Genomic DNA, 16,200 nt, shown 5'->3' with positions numbered 1-16,200 from the left:
GTTAGGCTAATTGAATTTGGGTAGCCCAACCCTCTAATGTTCATTGGCCGATATCTCCTGATTAAATGCATATTTTCAAAACTTTTTTCCGTCCAAATCGGACCAACGGTTTCCGAGCAATGCGCAACTTCCTGTTTTTCATAAAATCCAAGATGGCGGAAAATTTCGGTAGGCGGACTTTGGTACTCCAAGAGGATTTTTTGTAGAGGACACTTGTTTGCACGTGTGCAAAGTTTCATGTCAATCGGAGTTACGGTGCGGCGGGGCTGGCGATTCTCCACTCTAGGTGGCGCTAGCGAGCAACTCGTTTTTTTTCACGCTCAGGCCCCCAAAACGCAGGTCGAAGTCGTAAAAGAATAATAAACATTCGAATAACAATAGGGCTTCGCAGCCCGACGTTGTCGGCGCTCAGGCCCTTATTAACAGTCTATATAAATTGTTTACATACAAGCAGTGGCGTCAATTCAGCCAAAGCTAAGGTATGGCAAGGTTACTAGTCACATGACTTAACTACAGTATCAATCAATATACATGCCCAGCAAATAATCATAACAAAAGTGACAAGTCTGCTATGTAGCTTATCTGTGTGGTTAGGAAAATTTGAACTTTTTCAAATGCAGTCTCACTCACATTCCGCTAACATAACTATGGACACAAACACTTAACTACGCACGTTAATCAATCAATTCAGTCAAATGCGCCGTTACGCATCCAGCGGCAGGGTTAGAGAACAGTAATAGCCTTTCTGGCAAACACAATTTTACTCATTCTGTTCACTTCATTCACTATGTAATTGCAACAATATCACTTGAACATACCAGGTCAATTTAAAACTGTTAAAGTCCAAATGCAAGGAGGAGAGGGAGGGAGGGAGGGAGAAGAGGGTGCTGAGTGGCTAACAGCCTCGTTAACAACCTGAATCCCGCATTCACTACCTGGTCCTCCTCCCTCCGCTGCTGGGGCAACATTGGACCCATCACCTGCCTTTTTTTTGTTGATAAAAAAGATTCTAAAGTTATCTGCTTCCTTTTCATTTTAGTTAATTAGCTTAGCAAAACAAAAACGCAATAACAATAATAACCCAGCTCTGACCTCCATCTCTCGTCAGGGGGGGCTGGGAGATACCACATTTCAAGATATGGAGGGGGGATACAAGTGTTGGGAAAGATAATATCTAGAGAAATCGATTGTGTTGTTCTGATTTTCACTTGTAGTTAATTAATATGTATTAAATAATAGATTAATTAATCAATACAAATTGACAGAGTAATTCCATAAATGTATTAAAAAAAACGAATATTTACATTTTCCCCTGGAGCCAAGGTGTGGCAGCTGCCATACCTTGCCATACCCAATTGACGCCCCTGATCCCATGCATCTTGTTGGAGTGTTTTATATCCACTACTGACTCTACAGAATATAACGGCTCGTTTGCAGTTATCTTCCTGCAGCAGTCGGCTTCCTCCTCTTCAGAACTACTGAAGTTTTTCTTACATTAGGAGTTGGTTGTCCACCGTTTTTAGATTCCACATTCTTTACTTCCTTCTCATCTTTTCTTCTCAAGTTCTGTGTGTGCACACGGCCGGATGGGGAAGCGAAGAGTAAATACATTACGGAGCAAAGGATGATGAAGGACAGGTGAAATAAATCAGGGCGGGGAAGACGTTCACACAAGGCAGGAAGTAAATATCAGATACGAGAGTTGAGTACTACAAAATAAAACAATGAAATAATGACATATACTAACAAGCAGAGCGGGATGTAACAATGCCTCCTGCTGGTATAAAGACATTCACATAGCATGGTTCCAATGAAAAGCGCTTGGACCTCACACAAACACCGGGCAGCACACGGCCACGCAAATCCACACATGCGGACTCTCCGTCGGACTCAAAACTCTAAGACGCGCCGCCCGAAATACTGCCCGTAAATAGGCAATCGAACCGGGACGAATTGTCGGGCCTCATGCCCTCAGACCTGGGTGAAAAGCGCTTGGACGTCACGCAAACACCGGGCAGCCCACGGCCCAGCCAACCCACAATTACGCACCGCGAACCCGGATCTCTGCTCCGTCTGAGAACAGTAAACCCTCGGACGCGGTGCGGGGGATTCCCTCCTGGCACCACCAGTCTCCGTTTGTTCGGTCCCGGTTCTTATGGAGGTAGATTTGTGTCTTTATTATTCAATCAAAAAAAGGTTGCTTCAATCAAAATATATATTTTCAATAAAAAAAAAAACCTTTTCAATCAAAGAAAAATAGTGTTTGAATGCAAAAATATGGTTGAGACTCAAAAAAATGCATTTGAACACTGTTTTTCTTTGATTGAAAATGTTTTCTTTGATAGAATGAAGGTTTTTTTGTTTGAAGCAACTTTTTTGATTGAAGTAATGTTGTTTTGTGTTTGGGCCATATTATGGGTAAGACATTTGTGTCTTTATAATTCAATCAAAAAAGAAGTTGCTTTAAACAAAAAAAAAACTTTTTCAATCATAGAAAAAAAGGTTTTTGAATGCAAAAAAAGATTTGAGACTCAAAAAATTGCATTTGAACACTTTTTTTATTGAAAATGTTTTCTTTGATTGAAGTAATCTTTTTTTGTGTTTGGGCCATATTATGGGTAGGACATTTGTGTCTTAATTATTCAATCCCCAAAAAGTTGCTTCAATCAAAAAACTGATTTTCAATCAAAGGAAAAACTCAAATGCAAAAAATCTTTTGAAGCGTTGTTGTTTTTTATTGAAAATATTTTTTTCGATTTGAAGTTTTTTGAATGAAGTGAAGAAAGTTTTGAAGTTGTTTTTTTTTTTTTTTTTTTTGAATGAAGTGAAAAAAGTTTTGAAGTCGGTTTTTTTTTATTGAATTATTTTGACACAAACATCCCGCAGTGGGCGGGTGCTTCCCCATTGGCCAGACATGTTTGAGTGACAAGTGTCTACACCAACGACATCTTTCTAACAAGTCACAGTCGCCAGCAAGCCAGGGGCTGTTCGAAATGCCATACTAACGTATTGCCTACTACATACTCAACGTGTATGTACTGCATACTGCCTATATACGTTTGAGTATGCTGTTACCCTCAGACTGTTCACATGGAAGTATACACATCTCATACTACATTTTTGTTTTGTTTTTTTAACTTTATTGACATCTCGTCCTCATCTTCTCACGTAACTGAATCGATAACATTTGCGGTTCTAGATACCGTTTAATGGAAATTACTTATCAAAATATAAAGCATGATTAAATATGATGAGTAAATATTTTTTAAGTCAAATTACAATTGTCAAATGTTTTCTACAGTTTATTATATATGCGCACTCCCACGCTTTCCCTTTTTCTTCCTCTTACCTGAGTAGCTGCTTTCACTCGCCATCGATTGCGACTATTAAAGGTACAATATGTAAGAAATCTAAAGCAACTGGCTGTAAAATCATCCTAATATGTCATAGAGATTCAGGAATAATGATCATACAACATACTGAACTCACCAACAACAACAATACAGCCAAAATATTCGCATTTAAAAAAAATCTTTTGCGGACCGCAAATCATGTTTATGTTTTGAAAACATGTTTTGTTGTCTACAAATCATTGCAGTCAGTAGAGTCTCAGCTGCCGAGCAGCCACGGGTTGCCAGTTTTCCACTGAGCTACAATGGCGGAGGCAACGAAACCCAAAAGAGCTCGTTATGATTCACAAAAACGCCAAGATAAAAACCGAGGCAAAGCGAGGGTCTATATAGGGGATGCATTTGAACGGTGGAGACAGTTGAAAGCTGAGAGGAATTTGAAATCGGATGCAGAATTGGCTATTCTTCTCCTAGACAGGTAAGTTGAGCTTGGCTAACTCAGTTAGCATCATAGCTTGACGGGGATGGACATTTTGAATACTTTGAACTGTCGAGTAACAACGTTATTCATTTCGATCAGAAACAAACGCTAGCAGCATTAGCACTGTCCTGTTAAGGGCATCCGGCTCTCCAGCCGGCAGATCCTATATAAATCCTATTGGGCGAAGGCAGGGTACACCCTGGACAGGTGGCCAGTCTATCACAGGGCTGACATGTAGAGACAAACAACCATACCTTGTCTGTCTTTATTATGTTAATTGTGTGCTGCTGCCTTGGCCAGGGCTCACTTGTAAAAGAGATATCTATCTCAATGTGATTCTTCCCTGGTTAAATAAAGGTAAAAAAAATAAAAAAATTCACACTCACACCTACAGGACATTTAGAGTCATCAATAAACCTATCCCCATCCTGCATGTCTTTGGACTGTGGGAGGAAGCCGGAGAACCCAGAGAGAACCCACGCTTACACGGGGAGAACATGCAAACTCCACACAGAAGGAACCCGGGGCCGACCCGGGAATTGAACCCAGGACCCTCTCGCTACACCACCGTGCAGCCCCTGGGATATTAGTGAATAATTTATTAGACAAATAATCCATGTTATATATACAGGTTGCAATACGTGTATGATAAGAAGAAATAAGTAGTTTATCACCCGTGTCTCAATGATTACCCAAATGCAACTGCAATTAGCTGTGAAAGTATTTTGACAGGACAGGTTACAACTCAATTATCACAAACTCATAAGACTCGTTAAACATACAGTCAGAGAAACATAATTTGCAGATTCCATAGAAAATCACAAATATATCTGCAAATCATGAAACATATGTTGTATCCAATTATTCTGATCTGAGTGTTCCCTTTAGTATCGCTGTGATGGTAGTGCAGTTATTGTCAGGCAACATGATGCTCACTGCAGTTTCAAACTGTTGATTCCCTTCGCTGGAAATGGAACAATAATAATAATAATAATAATAATAATAATAATAATAATAATAACAATATACACTGTGTCCAGTTTATAAAGGATCTTCTTGGCAGAGTCCACAACATAAAGCACAAGCGAGAGCATTCAGTACAAAGAGAACAAATATCAATCAATCAATCAATCAAATTTGATTTGTAAAGCACTTTACAATAGCCAGACGGTACCCAAAGTGCTTTACATCAAAGCAATAAAATAATACATTAAAACAATACATAAAAACACAAGAAAGTGCCACAGTGCTGCAAGAAAACACAAGAAAAGTGCTACTAGTGCTGCAGGGGGTTTGAGGCCCTCTAAAGTGCATAAAGTAAAAACAGGCAAAATAATACGCCTAAAAGCAGGACTACCCTAGTCACAGTTAAATGCCAATCTAAAAAAGTGTGTCTTCAGCTTTGATTTAAAAAGGCTGAGGTCAGTAATGGTGCGAATGTCAGGGGGCAGTCTGTTCCACAGCCTGGGAGCTGTGACAGCAAAAGAACGATCGCCCCACTGTTTGAGTCTTGACCTTGGGACTTCTAACAGGAGCTGGCTGGAAGAACGGAGGGCCCTGCCATGGTCACAGACAGTTAAAATCTCTGACAGGTAGGAGGGAGCCAGGCCATTTATGGCGTAAAAAACAAACAATAAAAGTTTAAAATCAATTCTAAAACGAACTGGAAGCCAGTGGAGTGACGACAGTACAGGGGTAATGTGTTCACGCCTGGACGTGCCTGTTAAAAAGCGGGCAGCAGCGGTCTGAACAAGTTGAAGACGGGAGATTGAAGACTGGCTGATGCCGACATAAAGTGCGTTACAATAGTCCAGTCTTGAACTAATGAAAGCGTGGATCGTCTTCTCGAGGTCCTGCTGACTTAAAAAAGGCTTCACTTTGGCCAGGAGACGCAGCTGAAAAAAGCTAGTGCTAACAACAGACCTGATCTGTTTATCGAATCTGAGCCCACTGTCGAATGTTACCCCAAGATTCTTTACATATGGTTTAAAAAAGGGCGCCAGAGTCCGAGAGTTTGTAATTAAAACATTTGACATAGATGGTGTGCCAAACAGAATACATTCAGTTTTGCTGTCGTTCAGGTGCAAAAAGTTCAGAGCCAGCCACTGTTTTACATCAGAGATACAGTCCAGTAACTGAGTAAGTGCAGTGTTTTCATTGGGTCTCAAGGGCAAATATAACTGTAGAACTGTGAAATATAAAGTGTCAAAACAAACTGATAGAAGTGAGGCGACATCAGGACAATAACCATGCCATGTACATTATCTCCACGTCTCTGACATCAAGTTCAAAGAAAAGACCTGCACACATGTCCACACCTGGCACTTCCCAAGGTGCATTTCACTGAACCGTTTGTTATTGCAAAATAAATCACACATGTCAATCTGCAGCTGCTTCAACATCCGAAATCAATCATTATTTTTGCCACAGAAAAATAGACTGTATTAAATGACAAATGGGTATCACAGCATGCTTTCAGGGTAGGTGTGGTTTGGTACAGTTACAAGGGCCCACTCTGGTGACATGAAGCCCTTTGGTACAAAGCGTGTACAGCCAACTCAAAGTAACCTGTTTAGAACCAACATATCATGTTTGTTTACTAAAAGGAGCCTGACCTCTGTATTCAGCAGTCAACCATTCCAGGACAATGTCTTCGATACACATGCAAACATTCCTGCTGCTGTGTCTCTACCTGTAGGCTGGACTCTGCAGGTCATCTCCTCTGTCTGTATAATCTGACCTAAACAACCTCAGTCCATCCTAGAATTAAAAAATTGAGGCTGAAATACTGAACTATTGGTCCTATGCTCCATGGTGAAGAGTGTTTTGGTCCTCTTCAGGGTTGAATAAGCAGCTCCGTTCTTCCTCTGGGCCTCAGAGGTCAAGTAAGACGGGTTTGGGTGTCTATCACCCTCCTTGTCTTTAAATGGCTCATTTCAACAGAGTGTGTCTGTGTTGAAGGATTTCAGGAATATTTCTACATTTACTATGTTTAAAGTTCACCAGAAATAAACACACTTTTGTTTTTATAAGATGGTGGTTTTAATCTAAAGTTGAAATCACTGCATGTGAATCACACCATGTCATGCTTGGACGAGGCAGTGATATTCACCATATTGTATACAAAGTATGATTTTTATCTATTTGAATTCATCCACATCTGCCCCTTGGTCCCTACAGACGCCCTTTGACTGGATATTGAACCCTGGCCTCCGGGGTCAAGGAGCAGACTCCTACCACCATATCAATAGGCCTGTGCAAAAAAAAAAAAAACCTGAATTAACAAACCCCAACCCTAACCCCAAACCTTACCCTAACCCTTATTGCCTGGTGTTATCTTGTAAAAAAAAATCTGCAATCGTTACAATATTGGATTCACAGGATGTTTGTATAAGTATGAGGACAAAAAAATGTATGTATATTTTTCGTATTTAAAAAAAAATTATTTATGTATTTTTTTTTCTTAAAATATTTAAATATATTCATAATTTTTATCAACAACTGGTGCACCCTTTTCCTCTGCCCCTTGGTCCAGACAGACATCCTTTACCTGGATATCCTGGCCTCCGGGGTCAAAGAGCAGAGCTTAATATATGGCTTCCAATGGGACTAAGGCATGAACACACCTGAAGCAGAACAACAGTTGGTTTCTCTGTTCTGAACGCAGCAGTGGGTTGTCTGCAATTGCTACCCGAAAGCCGGAGACTCCCAGCTGAATCCCTTCAACCTCCCATCATTCATGTCGTACTGGGTGACATTCAATATCTTACTTATTGCCATTTAATGTCTAAAAGACATTTTCCATTTGGTATGCTTCGTTGCTTAAAGGCCTTCTTCTTCTTGGGCCAGAGGGATTTTTTTTTATATCAAACATGCCATCCATATCTCCTGTAATGTGTTTCAGATTGTGTCGAGGATTTTTCTACCTAAGGGTTTTACAAGAACGGCGGAGTGCAACTTGACTGATGATGTCAAACGCACAGACTACACACCTGGTTTAATCATCAACCAGTTATTATATTTTAGCTTAGTGAAGCCATTTTAAATAAAACAAGTATATACATTATTTGACAAATTACGTCTTGCCTGGGATGATAAGAGTTTGGAAGTGTGAAATAAAAACCCAAACATTTAGATAATAAATGTCATCAAAGTAAAGTGATATGCCGAGTGCTGTCCCATTTGTATTTAACATTTCAAGCCCTCACAGCCTCTTACATTCAACCAGATGACATCAATTAAGTCCCCGAGGGTTATGGGTTTAAGGCTTTAGGGGGGACATTGAGATTGAGCCATCGAGACATGTTTCCACAGCTTCAAGTGCTGCTTCCTTTCAGGCAGGAAGTCTGTGATCCACCTGCAGGTGGAGCTGGGAGACTTTGTCCTACAGCAAATCCAGGCTGATGGTATTGAAGGCAGAACTGAAATCCACAAACTAGATCCTGGTATAGGTCCCTGAGGACTTTATATTATATTAGTACATCTACTGATTCCATATGCTATTGAATTGTACTGCACAATAGTATGTGTTTCTAATATCCTATCTATCCTCACTAATATAAATACGTAATCAAACACTATTTATAAATGCAGCTACATTAATCAGCACCATATGAACGAGTGGAGTGCCTCTGTTTACTCCCATCTGTTTGTCGACTACCGTCTCCCATGGATATGTTTCCCCTCTCAGCTAAAACTGAACATAACCTTAACCCCGGAACCATTTGTAGCTGTGTCGTTGTTCGACATCGGCGGGTTGAAACACGCCGGACAACAACCAAAGGACAAGAGTTGCTCAACCTGTATGATGTTGTAGCAAAAAAATAAATAATCGACTATTAATTTAATCAACGGCGATGTGGGTCGCCAGGCGATTTCTGTCGTCGGTCGCTCAAAGAAGTAAGTTTGTAAAGTGACTTGTTTGAGTCCTTTATTCGCTGTTTGCGTGCATTTGAATTGGCAGACCGGCAGTTAGGCTAATTTCTCCTTTAGCTAGTTTCCATTTCTAACTGGCGGTTACAGGTTAGCTTTGTCTTCTTGCGTTAGATGTTATCTTTATTTTACACAGCCTTTGAGCTTGACGTCTATGTGATACGTTCATAATAAGGCGCTCTCCTCACGTGTTTGATTCCAGCTAGCAGCGTCCTGTTGTATTTCCGTGCAGGTCACTATGCAGGACGGTCCGGCTTGTTCCGGCGCCCTCAGCATGGCTGCCTCCCCGAGCTGGAGCTGCGCTACCTCCAGTGCACGTGTTGCTGGCGGAGCCGGGTTCCCGTGGCAGGCTTCGAGACCCTGAACGCCGCCATATCCTCCACGTCTGAGCCGTGCCAAGAGGACAACAGATCCCTGGACGCCTGCTACACCCCCGAGCAACGAGACGCCATCCTCCGGCTGCTCAACAACGCCACGCCGGCGGAGATGGCTGGCGTCAAGCTCCTCAGAGGCCGCAAGTCGCTCAACATTGTGGAGTACAGGACTAAGAACGGACCCTTCAAAACTCTGGAGAGTGTGGTAAACGTGCCGCTGCTGAAGCACAAAAGTGCCGTCACGGTGTTCAACTCCATCCTCAACCCCGTGAAGAAGGAGAGGAAAGTGAGGATTCAGCTGGCCAAGTTCATCAGGCCAGAGGTGGACAGGTCCTGGCTGGAGGTGAAGCCCTGCATATTGTGGTGTAAACAGAACCTAAGTGGGGTTGTCTTGAGGACTTGGGTTCGAGTCTCTGTTTCCATCCTGTTGCCATCTTCTGTTACATTTAGGTTAAATAAAGCTGACTGGATGCAGCAGAGATATCCTGACCTGTAGTAGTGTGGGAGTCATTGAGGGTCTCAAAATGCCTGCATTTCCCACAAGTGATAGCATCTCCACCTTTGTATACCCATTTTTTTTTTTTTTTTTAAATATTACTCATGAACCACAAGGCATCGTAAAGCTGCTTTCACCTGCCGTGTAGCACGCTGGGATGAATACATTGACTTTTGCACTGATGTTCGACTTCTGTGCTAAATCTAGTGTCTCATTTCAGTCCAACACTAACGTCACCTCCTGTCATGATTCTGTATTTGTTTACCAGGATGCCAGCACTATTGTGTCTCTAGTATGTGGGACTAATAAAGTCGCCTGGGCTCATGTGGACCGTGGGATGACGGTGCTGGATTGGCAACAGCTGGAATGTCCAAATTTCTTAAAGGGAACTTACATGGCTCCTGCTTACTTGAATGATGTGAGTATAAAAAGAGTCCATGTACTTATTGAAATATTACACTAACTGGTTGAACCTTTTCATTATTTTTTTACTTTAACATCTTTACACATCCTTATGCAAGTGCACGATTTGATTGTGCTTTTGTGCCATCAGGTCTCCGCAGTTGTGGGAGTCCTGCCGTCAGCAGATTTCTACATTATAGAGAAGTCGTCCATCTCAGTCCAGAATACGGCTCTGTTCCCCGTCATGGCTCACATGAGGACCGTGGAGGCCATGCTGTTTGCTCTGCTTGAGCCAAGAAACTTGCCACCCGAGTCCAACATTCCTCCAAGGTGTGAAAAAAACTGATTTCATTTTAATTTTTTATGGCACCAGTTTGAATGGCACCAGTTTGAAGTTCTTGTTCATTAAAGGCTGCTTGCCATCTCCATTCCTTTCTTGCTTTGCAGAGTTTTAAACATGATGCGTCCTGCTGTGGGACGCCACTTTGGACTCATGGTGGGCGAGTCGCGTACCAGTGGAGCCCAGACCGTGCGACAGCTGATGACTGAGTCGGTGACACAGAAGATTCCCAGGATAAACTTCCCCCAAGACCTGCTGGTGAAGTACAGGAATTCCTTCCAGATGGGCAGCAGAAGAGGAGGGGAGGAACTCTGTGATGCTCTGCTTCAGGCGGTGGCCTTTTACGAGCTGCTCAGCGAGTCTTCCAGTTAGCTGCCATGAGGACCGACCACCTGCCCGGCGCGTGCACTACATCCACCAAAGAAAGCTACCGGGTGGCACTCTGAGCCCTTCTGGATTTTTAACAAAAATTTACCTCTTGAACAGATTTGGTGGTGCATTTATAGTCTTGTTTGTTTGTATTAAAATGATTTATGGATTATGCAATAACTTTTTTTCATTTTTTTACAAGAATGAAAAACTGCAATGATCTCATCACCAACACACCTTTTAAAATGATCAACATGATTTACAAAAATATATATTTTTATTTACTTTTCATGGTTACACACTAGATATGATTTCTCATCCCAATTGCATTAAATTAATTTGACAGTATTTGGGTGGAGGTGGTATTCAGGTAAAATAAATAGTGATCGGAGTAAAGGGAAGGTAGTCTTTGAGGTTCTCTATCTGAAATCTTCTGCCAGGAGCTGAAAGGTTGACTTTGAGAGGTGCAGCCGTTTGCTGCTGAGGTAGTTCAGACACCTAACGAGGGTGAGAAATAATTTCAATGTTGTCTGAGAATATTGAGTAGTTTGATTTCATCCAACTATTATTTAAATGTCAGACTTTACTGACCACATGAATTGTGTCTGGCTCACCTGACCGGCTCCTCGTTCTCATCCTGCGTTCTCTGGAAGCGACAGATGTAGCGGAGGACTGGCAGGTAGTCAACACAGACCGCTCTTCTGTTCCCCAGCAGACTGAAGGATTTACTGGCCAGCACCTTCCTGCTCAGCTCATACCTCCTTCTGGACACACTGGAGGGAGAGGCAGAGTAGGTTATAAACAAATCATTTTGTGACTTAAAAAGGTGGAAATACCAGACAGTAAACTATTTGAGACGGAGAATAGACACACCTTGGTGCACACAGAGGTTGAAAACTAAAGCTGAGGCTCTGTCTTTTGGAAGAGACCTCCACCAGCCTCCCCCATCTTGTGTCTCCCAGTTCCTGCCCGTATTTTTGGGCTTCAGTCCACGCCAAAGACGCTCGCCAACAGCACCTGTGACACGCCAAACCCTCAACAACAGCCTGAATGTCTAACACTCTCTCCTGACTCCAAATCCTGCCCGCCTCCTCATCCTCGCTCATCTCATCCAACAAGCCGTCCTTTATCTCAGCTCCCGTCCAGACAAACGTCTCAGGTGGGCCTGAGTCTGAGACGAGTGATGCTGCAGCGGCTGGCAGCGTGGAATCAAGGTACGACATGAGGTCAAAGAAGTCCGTTAAGGCGGCCAAACAGTCGGTTGCCACTTTGGCTGCGTTTTCTTCAGTCTTGTCTCTAGAACCGGGGGCCCTCTTTGATGAGAAGGATGCTCTCTGAGGATTTTCTGGGAAAGTGGAACATGAAGCGTCAGACGCTGCTGTGATATATCTCTTCCTGCTGAGCCTGGATATCTTCCTAACAGGATTGCTGTTGGTGCCTGATGCCTTTCCATTGATGTTTCCATCCAGCTGCTTGATGTGATTGTCCGAGGGGGGCAGCTCCTTCTGTGGGCCAGAACATGTCCCCTCAGTCCCAACGGGTAGAAGAAGCTCCAGGTTGGAGTACAGAAGAGGAACACTTCCTCTCCAGCTCTCAGCCAGGAGCCCCAGGAGCAGGTTCGTGTCCACTTCAGACCAGAACTGACGCTGGAGAATTAAAGAAAGTGTTGACAAATGAAGCTCATTATCCCCTTTCCCCCCCCCTCATATATACACCAGATGAAAATATCAATACATGCCTTTAGAAGGTTAAACAGATGGTTTTGGGTCACAGGGTGGAGACCCAGCATGCTAGCAGTGCATCCAGGGTCACAATGAGGAAGTTGGGAGTCTACATCGTTTCCCCCACTCGAGTCTATGTGAGGAAATGAAAAAAGAATCCTACAAATCTGTTTTCTATAGACAAATCCTTATGGCTATAGGAGTTGTGATCTTTTAGAGCGACTTACACTGTACATGAGCAGGCTCCTTCGGCAAGCCTCCACGTCCAGATGCTCGTCCTCCACCACTGTGCACCCAGAGCTGCAGCTGCAGCAGGCAGCGCCTGACGTCACCCCTGGACAGTCTGACGAGGTTGACGACATCGTCTGACTCCAGACGCACGTTCTCAGCCAAACCCACCAGCTGCAGGTAGCTACAGACGTTCACCTTGGAATAACAGACGGAGAGAGTTTGTGACAAGCCAGACCGCTCTGGTTGAATGATTCTGCACGTGTTGGGAGCAAAACACAGACATGCAAGGACAGCGGGGCGACATTTTTAAACGGACGTTATACTGGAGTGTAGACAAAGAAATCTGACTCACCAGTGACGGGGTTTTGTAGATGATTTCCTCCAAGCTGCAGCTGAATCTTCCTCTGAACGAGGGATCTAAGGAAGACATGCATTTCTCCTCACAGCTTGTCCTTCAGTCCACTCTATTCTAAAATTACACAGCATGTGCATTTACCATTGGTGGTCAGAACGACTGGTCTCTTAGTCGTCTTCATGAAAGTCTTGATGGCTGCGAGGAAACCAACATCATCATCAAATATGACATCAACCTGTGGGGGGTGCAGACAGTTGCAGGAGGATGAAACCAGACCAAACTCGTGTGGTCTCATAGCCACTAAATGACATGTCTTCCAGTGGGGGGATGCCAGATGGTTTACCTCTTCAAACAGAATGAGTGATGTGGCTATAATCTTTTTGTGCTGTGGCTCTGTTTGATCGGAGCCTGGTGATGGGTCGCCTGATTTCTCGCTGTCTGGTTTTTCCCATGGCGACAGACCCCCAGAGCTTAAGTGGTCTGCTTTGGCCTTGGTCTTAAAGTAGTTGGCCAAAGTGACTGTGGCTGGATTTGCTTTTCCTTTGCGACCGGAGCGGCTAAACTTGGGTTTTGAGTCAGAGGTAACACTTTTGGGACGCGCTGCTTTTCCTGTTAGAGGAAAGAAAACAAATGGATCAACATGACAAAGAGGCCTCATTAAAGATGTGCATTTAAACACTACACAAAGATGACACCTGACACGTTCACCTTTCTTGCAAGAAATCCGCTTGTTAAAGTAACTTAATCAGCAAGTAAGAGACTGTAGGATTATTTGGATTTCTATAAGCATCTATGTAGTACCAGGTAACGTCTCAGATTTAGGAGTGCAGCTGTTGATGTGGTAGTTGTTGAAGTAGGCTGGTTTCAGCGAGTCCTTCCCCGACATCTCCACTAGATGGGACTGGGTCGCCTCCTTCAGCTGGGACAGAACATGGCGGCCGCTGCGCTGCGACGAGCTGTTCACCTCAAATACCTTTACAAGAGAAGAATTAAAGGGTCATTTATTTGTTTTTAATTGTGATATCCAGATGATTATTTGCCGTGAAAGCAGCCTATATGTTGAAACTCGTGATTTCGGTCCTCTGTTGAGGGCCACAAAATGTTATTCATTTACCAGGTAATCCATTATGATAATTTAATTACAGATTTGTTTTGACAACTGCCAAATGACCACACAAAGACCTAGGTCCAGTTTGAGTCCAACCTTGAAGCCGAGCTCCTGAGCGCAGGCGTACACCGAGGCGGTCTTGCCCAGGCCTGGAGGTCCTGTAATCAGCATGGCGTTGCACAGAGGCTCCTCTCTGTCGTCCTCTGGCCCAGCTTCACCCTGGAAGTCTCCACAGTCCCACGACTCTGCACAGGAGGACAGTCTTTACTTTTCTAACCAAAAATCACCACATCCACAGAAACTCTTAAGCTTAAAATGCCATGTGGGTACCCAAAAATAATCAGGCTTGTTACTCTTCTTTTGGTCATGGCTCATTTGAAACCGCTTTATAGATTTCGATCCCGAGTTGAGATGCAACAGTAACAGTAAAGCGCAACGAATGCTGGCCTATTACCTTTGGTGTTTTCTTCTTGTTTCCTTGCCTCCATCTTTCTCCTCTCCTCACAATCTGCTCTTAGTTTCCATTTCTTCAACCAACTGAATTCCAGAGGGAGACAAAAAAACACACAATAATAGTTTGTGCTCACATTGATTTCAAAAGACAGAGGGAGCTGATCATATGAAACTAACATTTGTAGTTTATTCACAGAAGCAGAGTTGCCAATGACTTCACTTGAATGCTGAGGACTGTATTTGTCTGTCCAGGGAATGTCCTCAACAGTTAGATCTAGACAAAAGAGAGAGGAAGGGGAGAAAGTTGATTTGCTGCTTTTTAAAGAGCATAAAACAACCATGATCTAGTTTACCTGTTCGGGGGAGGTCAGAGTTTTTGAGTGGCAGGCTGTGAGATTCTGTGAGATTCATCAGTCCAGAGTCTGGCTCACAGTAGTTTTCCAGACCTGCTGGGTTCCCAGTTCCCAGTCCTTGCTGCTTCTTGACACTTTCTTGGACACCCTCTGATGGTGACACGTGACAGTAACCAATAGCAACAGCAGTGAGACCAGACCTCAGACGTTTGGTCACCCTCTCACCCTCTCGTTCACCCCCCAGCTTCCTCTTCTCTTTTAGGTGGTTCTGTTGGTAGCTTTGGGTTTCTGCTTTAGGGGGGGGGGGGGGGGTCACCCTGAATAATCAATTACATTTAAGCACATTCAGAAATAATAAACTGCTGCAGGATCTCACCCGTCGCCTCCCGCGGACTTCCTCTCGCTTTCTTCTGCAGAGCGCTGAACACCGTGTGGACTGGACATGTCGGGTTGGATGTTTGGATTTCCTGCAGACAGCTGCGCAGAGCGGAGGGGGACAGCCGTCCTCTCCGGGACCTCTTCCTCTCCGTCAGGTGGGAGACTGTTGACAAACGCGACCGACTCTTCCCCAGTTGCTCATCTTCAGTCCGAGGACGGAGCGCCGACTCCCGCAGCTTCTCTGCAGGCCGACCTCGCCTCCCATCACGTTTACTGTTGCTGTGCTGTGTTGCATGTACGAAAATCGGTGCGATTTTAATGGCTTTTGCGCATGAAGGTGTTCTCTGTTCCTGAAACGGTCCGACTTTTCTGGTGGAGTTGCTAGAAGAAGCAACTTGCGTGTCTTCTGATGCCAGCGAGCCTGAATGCCTTCCCGGTGACGTTTCATCATTGAAGCAGCTCACTGACGTCACCACCTCGGTGGTTAGCGCGTGCTCTTCTTGGTTCGGACACGAGACGTCTTCACATTTCTTCCTCAGTCTCAATTTGTTTCGCATCGTGAAGAAAGCCAAAAGGCGCCGCTCGGCTGTCAAGCGTGATGCGGCCGTGACGTCAATTTGTGCGACGTTCCCTAAGAGCAACAGTGTCCATTTTATTGTATACAGACCGAGCTAGCCGTCATCCAACCATGTAGTTTAGATAAATTAATTAAAACTATGAAATGTAAACGCTACAAATAAATACGCCAAACTTCCGAACATTCAAACGGTAAATGTTGCATGTAAAACGTCCAAACTGCTCTGAATGACGTATAAAAGGTGCGCGGGAAGGTTGTGTGTAGCCAAAGATCGTCTCTG

At 43.7% G+C, this 16,200-nt stretch overlaps 3 protein-coding genes across 11 annotated transcripts in view; 2 read left to right on the top strand and 1 right to left on the bottom strand.

Annotated features, from left to right (window-relative positions):
- LOC311011403 (uncharacterized protein) overlaps nt 1-16,200 on the top strand; it is a 97,543-nt gene that overhangs the window by 40,057 nt on the left and 41,286 nt on the right. The gene's annotated exons all lie outside the window — the stretch shown is intronic.
- On the top strand, nt 8,596-10,912 carry tefm (transcription elongation factor, mitochondrial). 2 transcript variants are annotated; one of them, XM_084005087.1, is made up of 5 exons: nt 8,596-8,730; nt 8,996-9,480; nt 9,902-10,051; nt 10,187-10,365; nt 10,483-10,912. In XM_084005087.1, exons 1-5 carry the CDS (start codon nt 8,688-8,690, stop codon nt 10,745-10,747), a joined length of 1,122 nt encoding a protein of 373 aa, XP_083861213.1. In that variant the 5' UTR covers nt 8,596-8,687; the 3' UTR covers nt 10,748-10,912. The 2 variants fall into 2 exon arrangements, with proteins under 2 accessions (XP_083861213.1, XP_083861212.1); XM_084005086.1 differs by having other exon boundaries at nt 8,602-8,730; nt 8,966-9,480.
- Nucleotides 11,038-15,986, bottom strand: atad5b (ATPase family AAA domain containing 5b). Of its 7 annotated transcripts, XM_084005085.1 has the most exons (14): nt 15,342-15,985; nt 14,966-15,256; nt 14,790-14,886; nt 14,614-14,696; nt 14,256-14,404; nt 13,853-14,024; nt 13,395-13,660; nt 13,193-13,286; nt 13,049-13,113; nt 12,693-12,891; nt 12,483-12,598; nt 11,618-12,390; nt 11,359-11,517; nt 11,039-11,242 (listed from the first exon to the last, which is right to left on the bottom strand). In XM_084005085.1, the coding sequence occupies exons 1-14, from the start codon at nt 15,898-15,900 to the stop codon at nt 11,164-11,166; spliced, it is 3,102 nt and encodes a 1,033-aa protein (XP_083861211.1). In that variant the 5' UTR covers nt 15,901-15,985; the 3' UTR covers nt 11,039-11,163. The 7 variants fall into 7 exon arrangements, with proteins under 7 accessions (XP_083861207.1, XP_083861205.1, XP_083861206.1 ...); XM_084005081.1 differs by having other exon boundaries at nt 11,038-11,242; nt 13,193-13,660; nt 14,614-14,886; ... (1 more) ...; nt 15,191-15,253; nt 15,342-15,986; XM_084005083.1 differs by having other exon boundaries at nt 14,614-14,886; nt 15,342-15,986.

Source organism: Eutrigla gurnardus (genome assembly GCF_963514095.1).
Source record: "Eutrigla gurnardus genome assembly, chromosome: 3".
Taxonomy (NCBI): Eukaryota; Metazoa; Chordata; class Actinopteri; order Perciformes; family Triglidae; genus Eutrigla; species Eutrigla gurnardus.
Note: the sequence above shows the minus strand (reverse complement) of the source record. Positions and strands in the feature narration are given on the sequence as shown.